Source organism: Morus notabilis, unplaced genomic scaffold (assembly GCF_000414095.1).
Source record: "Morus notabilis unplaced genomic scaffold, ASM41409v2 Scaffold827, whole genome shotgun sequence".
NCBI lineage: Eukaryota > Viridiplantae > Streptophyta > Magnoliopsida > Rosales > Moraceae > Morus > Morus notabilis.
Window position 1 is genome coordinate 290,192 of NW_010359381.1, and position 8,645 is coordinate 298,836.

General features: G+C 34.6%; 1 protein-coding gene across 1 annotated transcript; it reads right to left on the bottom strand.

Annotated features, from left to right (window-relative positions):
* Positions 1–5,142: 5,142 nt before the first annotated feature.
* On the bottom strand, positions 5,143–6,024 carry LOC21393729 (zinc finger protein ZAT3). The gene has a single exon (XM_010094247.1). The coding sequence runs from the start codon at positions 6,022–6,024 to the stop codon at positions 5,143–5,145; it is 882 nt and encodes a 293-aa protein (XP_010092549.1).
* Between the last annotated feature and the right edge of the window lie 2,621 nt (positions 6,025–8,645).

An 8,645-nucleotide genomic window follows, 5' to 3' on the forward strand; every position in this document is an offset into this window, starting at 1 on the left:
AGTGTGGTGTTAGTTTACCAATTCATCCCAAAAGTGGTGGGGCCAACAATAGTTTTATATTTAGGGCCCGTTTAGTTCGCTGATTCGAGTTTTTAATTTGAGTTGAGATGTGACTTTATGTGAGAACTTTTTACTATAGTAAAAAAATTAGATGTGATTGTTTGTGAGAGCTTTTTACTGTAGAAAAACTCGAATTCTAAACTCGAATTAGCGAAATGAACGGGGCAGATAATCTTGACAAATACCCCTTAAAAGTGTATGAGTCAGAATTTTTACACTTTACTCTTGATTTATAACCATTTTAGTCAAATAATTACATTAACAAAAAAGTATTTATCAAGAAAAAGGGGTAATGCTCTGAACTCATACACGCTCAAAGATAAATTCTCCATTTTTTCTATATACTTTAACACTCCCCCTCACGTGTAGGCTAGATAATAGGCAATCATGTAGGTAAATTGATTGGAAAGCGCAACACGTGAATATTTGATAATAAGCCCGAAACATATTAAAGACCTAACACGTGATAACAATTTAAATGAAGATAAAGAGTGCAATTATGAGGGTTTGAACTCAAGACCACCCGTTCTAATACTATGTTAGTTTACCAATCCATCCCAAAAGCTTAAGCTATTAGGAGGTGGGCGAACAATAAATTTATACCTTAACATGTGGAGAGTTAAGAGAAGTGTGCCAATAGATCAACTATACTTATGAATGTTACAGAGAAGGGTTAAATCTTAGGGTGCGTTTGGCTATAGTGGGAAATAGTAATGGTAATGGAAATGAGAATGGAAATGAAAGATAATTTATTTGTTTGGTTCTATTTTTACAAATGCAATGGAATGAGATATGAATATTTTCATGTTAACAAAATTATCCCTCATGTTAATATAACTAATATCATATATATTAATATAATCATTTAATAACTAATATTATATATATAAAATTATAAAGATATAATATATATAATTATAATTATAGTTACATAATCATTTATTATTATAATACAATCATAATATATAATATAATAATACAATGATATTGTGATTATTTTATATTATTAAAAATATAGTATAATTATAAAAATGTAATAATATAATATAATATAATATAACATATTATAATTATAATATATAATATAGTATATTATCATTTTTAATTATTATAATATAAATTTATATTTTATATCCTATAATATAATATAACATAATATAATATTATATTATATTATTATTTATAAAGTATATAATTATTATATTTAATTTTATAGAAAATACTATTATCTCAATTTTATTACAATTATTAATTACAATATCACAACTATTTTATATTATATTATATTATCTTATAATGATAAATTGTTGAGATCCGTTGTGACATGATGGGTTGCACCGCTGTCAAGGAGCCAGGTCGGAGTTTCGGATGCCTGAGCAGTGGCCATGTTGGCCTTCGATTGCCACTGCTGGGAGTGTGGCTAAGACTGCCAGGACGGATTTGAAGATCAGGACGCTACCTGTGGTGTATTTGATGCTGGAATAAGTTGAAACAATGGACACTGGGAGACCACGTGGCCCTAAGCGCGGCAGCCCTGGCACTTGCCAAGAAACGGGTGTTGCGGGCGCTGTTGTGAGGTGCCAGAAGATGGTGCATTGGATTGAGAAAATGGCTGTGTTGCGGGCGACGAGTTTTTCCGAGAGGTGTAATTCCGGTTATTCCCATGGAACCGGGTGGCAGCAACATTGGCCGTGACAGGCAGAGGGGAGGACCTGGACTGAGACTGGCATAGGGATAATTCCCGATTGATCAGTTTTTCGTGGAGTTCATCAAACGTGATGGGAGTATCCCTACCTGCAACAATATCGACGATCGTCCGATAATCATCATCGAGGCCATCCAAAATTTTCTCAGTGAGGTCTTCATGATCCAATGATTTGCCGAGGGCCGCAAGTTCGTCAAAACGACATTTAACGAACTGCATATATTCAGAAATTGATTAAGAGCCTTTAACTGCCTTCTTGATTTGGTCTTTAATTTGTTTGATGTGGCCACAGGACGGGTGAGCATAGGTATTGGCTAATATGGTCCAAGCATCGCGGGTGGTGGCTGCTTGTTGAATAAGCGGAATCAATGGTGAGGAGATGGACCCGACAAGGGCTCCGAACAGGAGTTTGTCTTGCCGGACCCACGGAAGAAAGTCGGGGTTAGATGTATCTGTGTTATTGGCATGGACAGTAGGCAGAGTGCATGGATGAGAGCCATCAATAAATTTGAAGAGATCATAGCCAATAAGGAGAGCCTCAATTTGAAGCTTCCAGGAAAGATAATTTGTGGAGGTGAGTTTGACAATATTTTGGTGAGAGATATTTATGAGTTGAAGAGGATGGGCCGGGTTTTGAGGATTAGGTATGGTGAGTTGTTGGGGCTGGGCATCGTCGGCCATGGTGCAAAGGCAGAGACGAGCGTGATCAGAAAATTAGAGAAAGGAGATAGAGGAGGCTGCCGGTTTTGGGAGGGGAGAAAAGGACCGGTGTGGCTCTAATACCATATAGAAAGGTAATTCTGATGAAAAATTGATTCATCATTTTTCATTGATTAGGAGAAGTATTTATAGATTACAAACAGAATCTGGAAACTGAATTTTAAAGCTAGTAACTAAATCTAATCTAGGAGATTTAAATGCTTAACTAATTACAATATCTAATTATAATATTTACAATTTGAATTTTGAACTAAAATCAGATTATGTGATCTGATTCTCCAATAATGAGGAAAGAATGATGATTCACCCATTTAATGGAAAAGTCATTTCATTTTGAATGGTTATTTCTTTTTCTAAAACCAACTAAATATGAGAATGCCTTAATTCATTTCCATTGCTTTCTATTCCCCCCAACCAAACACACGGAATTGGGCAATATTGATGAACAAAGCTCAATAATAATTTTTGATTTCATACTAACATATTAACATCAATCCTGTTATAAAATCTAAGTTACGCTCTTAATTAATTATGGAAATTATATTTACGAGAAAATTTTGAATAAATAATTGCAAGCTCGTCTACTGATATAACTAATTAGCTGATAAAATTCCATTAACCTAAGTTAGGTTTTGCGCTAGTAATCGTCGCTAATGAGCTACTTTTGACGAGAATAAATTTCTCTTTATTGGAATTGCTAATTGTGAACTACTTATTTATAGCTGCAGGGACGTATCAAAAATCAAATTTATTAATTAAAATGCATATGATAATAAATTAAACAATCTGCTCTTTGCTGGTTATATGAGTGATGTTATAACCAGACGTTCTATGAACAGGGTGGCAGTAAGGGAGAAATCTTGGTTTTTTTTATAGATGGTGTTTTTCACAATTGGGCTGTCGAGACGGATTCAATCAATGTCGTCAATACGGCTTTGAGAGCTCCCGAAATCTCAATGTTTGAAAGCAAACAGTGGCTTCGGTTGCTATGTTCCCCCGTAAAGGAAACTTTCTAGCCTACTGTTTATGCTTGCTCTTGTTTTGATCATTTTCTTTGGATAGGTGTTTCACCTTATTTTGTTGGCTGGTTTGTATTAGCTAATATTACAATTGAGTAATGAAATTCAGCTTATATATATATATATATATATATAACAACTCTCTATTTAAATGTGGACATATCTTACGACAAAGTAGGATCTAGTTCAACCAATATATTATAAGAATTACATAACTTTTGTAGTCATGATTCGAATTATAATTCACAGCTTGTTACAGTGTTTTCTCTCAAAAAACACACATAAACCGTAAATAATTCTGAATTCGTAAACTAAACATCCAGTAAGTCACATCATTTTGACTCTTCTTTTCTAATGTTAAGTCAAGAACATGATGAGAACAAAATTCCATGCATCTTTCTGAACCTATGATAAAGAACCCACAAAGTCAACTATATTTACAGCTTCAGACCAATATATATGGCACACACCCTCCCCCACCCTCATATACATATAAGGACACATAGGAAAACAAACACCAATCCATGATGTCGGATCTTCATATTCCTCATGAATCTAGGTATTAAAGTGTATGACAGCAGTAATGGCTAGATAACATGAATTGAAAACAAAAATGTATTAACCTCGAACTTTCAGCAATCACAATTTTTTATGAAAAATATAATCCAACCACGTACTAGTTTCAAAAAAGAAAAAAGAAAAAAGAAAAAAAAAATCTGCAGTAAGCTAGGAAATCAAATTCAGTCATTATTACGCTAATGACCTAGACAAATTAAATGAAAGTATGAAAAGCGTCATATCTGCTTAAACAAAATTCCTAAAGATGAAAAGTTATCTCAGCAATCAACACTTACTAAACCAAAGGACAAAAAAAGAGACACACACAATCAAGCTGCTGTAATGATTTTTCATGATATTACCAATTAGAAAACGTACATTTTCTGTACGTGAAATAATACATCTAATTAGGGTTGTAATTTTTGTTGCCGTGTCGTGTTCGTATAATGTTGACTCCCTCAGTTGACACAATAAGACCTGATATGAACACGACTCATTTATTATTCGTGTCGAAATACAAAACCCAAGCACGACCTGTATATTGACGAGTTGACACGACACGACATGATTAACCCGTTTATTAAACAGGTCATAATAATGTCATGTCAACATGTTTCTAATAACCGTTTATAAAATGAGTGATAATAAGGTCGTGTTAACCTATTTCTCAATATGTTTCTCTTTAATATATATATATATATATTTGTAAGCATATGTAATAAATAGGTTGTAATTGTGTTGTGTATTCATGTTACCTAAATATGACATATTTAATAAACGAATTACGATGGGTCAACCTGAAAATGACACGCTATTTAATCGTGTTTCACGAGTTTAACCTGATTTTGACCCAAACCTATTTATAATAAACCTACAATCCGTGTCGCTACCCGAATTGTGAACCCTACATCCAATCAACTATATATATCTCATAGTAGACATAAGAGACCTTACAATATATGCATGAACAAATCACAGCTTGTATTTTGTTGTATCCTATATATATATATTTAGTACTATATGGAAATACAAGTACTTATCACCAATAGTCAATATTGCCAAGCAAAGATCGAATTATAATCAAAGAGCCAATGTTAAATCCAAAGCCATCCCAGAAGAAGAAGAAAATGTATCATCTTCCAGAGGCGCAGGCAAATTCAAGTCTAATGAATGGTTTAGAGCTTGACTGAGTCCCAACAATGGCGGATCGTCCGAAATACCTAGTTTCTCCCAATGGCACCTCTTATGGCCACCCAAAGCCTGTCCACTCGAGAAAATCCTCAGACAAATCCCGCATTTATGTGATCCAGATCCCAATTCCACCGCGAACACCTTCTTCTCGGCCTCCGAAACGATGACGGCGCCGTTCGCGAAGCATCCCTTGACGTTCTTGTGGCTCGACCTCTGCCCTACCAACGCCTGCCACGACCCGAACACCTTCTTGCAGCTCGAGCTTTCAAATCGGAAACCGCCATGTCCATACTGATCATGATCATGAATATGATCACCAACCTCTTGATCCTCTAGGGTTTCTGCAGATTTAGGTCTGCCATTGGCGAGCAAGAGCAACGATGCAGCGACGTCGTTTTCCTCCTCGGAGAACACCGTCGCCAAAGACCCGATCAGAGCGAGATCGCTTCGTCCGCGGAGGAGATTCGGCGGCGGATTAATGCCGCGCCACTGGCGCTCGGGGTGGCAGCGCATGTGGCCGAAGAGGGCCTTCCAGGACCAGAACCGCTTGCCGCACTCGGTGCACGGCATGGTGATCTCCGGCCGATTATCGCGTTTCCGGGCCGAAAGGGCGCCGTTTGGGGACGGGGATGATTTGGTACGTTTAGGGTTATCGAACCGTATTACCTTGGAGCGTTTCTTTCGGGGATTGTTGGCGGCGGTGGAAACGACGTGGTGGTGGAGTGGTGAGACGGCGAGTTGGAGATCGGAATCGGGTACGGCGGTGCTCATTGAAGTAGTTTGGGAAGAAGTTGTCTGAGAGTGGGGAAAAAGTTGAACAGAGAGTGGAAGTGTTGGTTTGTAGAGACACAGAAGCGGTTACCTAGAACTGAAGAGAGAGAGAGAGAGAGAGAGAGAGAGAGAGAGATCGTGTCCGTTGGGAGGGAATTTGAATTACGGGAACAAGATTTTGTCTGCCATTTGAACCGTTGGATTCGGGTGGGGAAATTTGACGCCGTTGGATTTCTTTGAAATGGGTATGCGGTTAGTTATGTTTTTTTCTTTTCGAAAATTATTTTTTGAGGGCTGGGCGTATGTGTTTATTTTATTATTTTTTCTGTAGTGTAGAACGGGATTTTATATTTTCTGTTTCTTTTTCTGATTTGTGGAAAATATTTTTTTTTAATACAATGGGGGATCGATCTGATAACCTCCTTCTAAATTTCATCCCATCTAAACTCGCCAATGTCCTTAGGCCGAACGGTCTCATGACCTGTTTATTTTACTAGCTAGTTCGATTAAGTTCAGTTCAGTTTAAGCTGTGAATTAAGTTTAAAATCATATTTAATAAATACATAATTTGAATTATATTTTTTATTTAAATTGAGTTAAATTGTTAAATTTAAAGTTTAACTCCATCTTCATTTTAATAGTTCAAACTATTTTTGAATAATAAAAAATGTTTATTCTCTTTATTTTTTATACCTATTAAATATAAATATAAATTTTATTTTCTGTTTAAATTTAAACTTTAACTACACATTTAAATTTTAATTCAAACTATATTTTAAATTATACAATTTAAGCTATACAGTTTAAATTTTTCTGCTCAAATAAAAAAGTTTAAATCAACTTAATTTAAACAAACGAACTAAGCAGGGGTTTAGACATTTATGGAAGACTTTTGTAGAGGAAAAAAAAAAACTTTGACGATAAACTTGAACCCAATTATTCATTATTCAGTTTGGTTGGGGGAAAAAAAAATTCAACTGAATTTGATAAAGCAATCGCGCACAATCCCAAGTTGAAAAGTAGAAATTTAGGGGAAGTGCTTCTATTGAGCATGTGGGAAATGTATATGTACGCCTTTAAAACATGGGTCTTATACCAACTGATTTGTCACACTCCTTTGACTACCGGTCAAAATGACAAATTATCCTCACATATTTTCTTGCCTTAAACCGCTGATCATTACCTGTTTTTCTTTATGCCTATGTGCGTAGCTTTAAGTCTGACAGTTATACAGTCCTTTAAATATAGATCTCGTTCATTTCACCGATTTAAATTTTCAGTTTTAAATTTTTATAGTAAAAAATTCTCAGAAAATGTCATATCTAACTTTTTCTACTACAGTGAAAAGCTCTCAGAAAATGTTACATTTTAGCTCGAATTAAAAACTTGAATCTGCGATGCCATAATTTGTTTCGTATATTCGTTGACATTGGAAGATTGCTTCTATTACCGTGACAAGGTAGGCCACGATTCTTTTGAGACAAATGAAAATTAAAGAAAGGTTGGTCTGAGAGCTTACTCCACTGTTCGTGGTGGAGTAAGGGCTTAGGACAAGTAAGCGAAAGCTGATTTGAATCATAATTCATGATTTGTTATAATGTTTTCTCTTATAAAAAATAGACGTAAATCGAAAATGGTTCTAATCTCATGATTCTAATCTATGAACCAAACGTCTCCTTAAATTCTGATTCAGATTTTACTCTCGTTGTTCTCAAAGTTGCGAGGTTATTAGAGCGAGTTTCTTTGTACACATTCAATTTGCTAGTGTGACACTTAGTGGACGTTTAGTTTATAGATTCAAAATCATTCTCATTTTACGTGTATTTTTTGTAAAAGAAAAATATTGTAGAGAACCATGAATCATGATTCAAAATTAGGGACGAATACATGAAACAAACATCCCCTTAATGTTATATGTATTGAACTGTATTTATTAAATGTTACACTAAAACACACTAAGTGTTAGACATATGTACAAATAATGCTACATAAGCATATAAAAAAATTACACATACTGATTTGAGTGTCGAGATTAAGAAAATTCCTATATATATATATATAGTCATAATTTATATATATATACACATATATATTCATATACATATATATTAATGTCTTTTCTTTTAGGCTTTGGGGTGTTTTTTTGTTTTGTGATAAACGAGCTGTGGATCAAGATAAGTATAATTTGATTGATTGACCAGTATCTTCTGCGAGTTCATCATCATCATATTTTTGGGATTTTTTTTATCAGTATTAGTTTTATTTTTCTTTTTATTTTTAATATTACAAACATTGTTAATTTGGATGGTTGGATGAGTTACTGGTAAGTTTTTTTTCTAGTGAGAGTTCCTTGTTCAACTGATCTCTTTACTTCACTACTGTTTATATTTGACCAATCTTCTGGAGTGGCAGAATTCTAACCCCAGCTCCTATTAATTAAAAAGACAGAATTCTTTCCGCAGTAATGACAGCTAAGATTTAGATAGTGAAAAGTTTGTGAAAGAATTTTTAATATTACAAACATTGTTAATATTCCAAACTGAATCAAGAATTCCCTCTCCGAGTTTCATGCGTTTAAACTCATGGTTTTGATTCTACTACAGTGTTTTTCTCTCACAAAA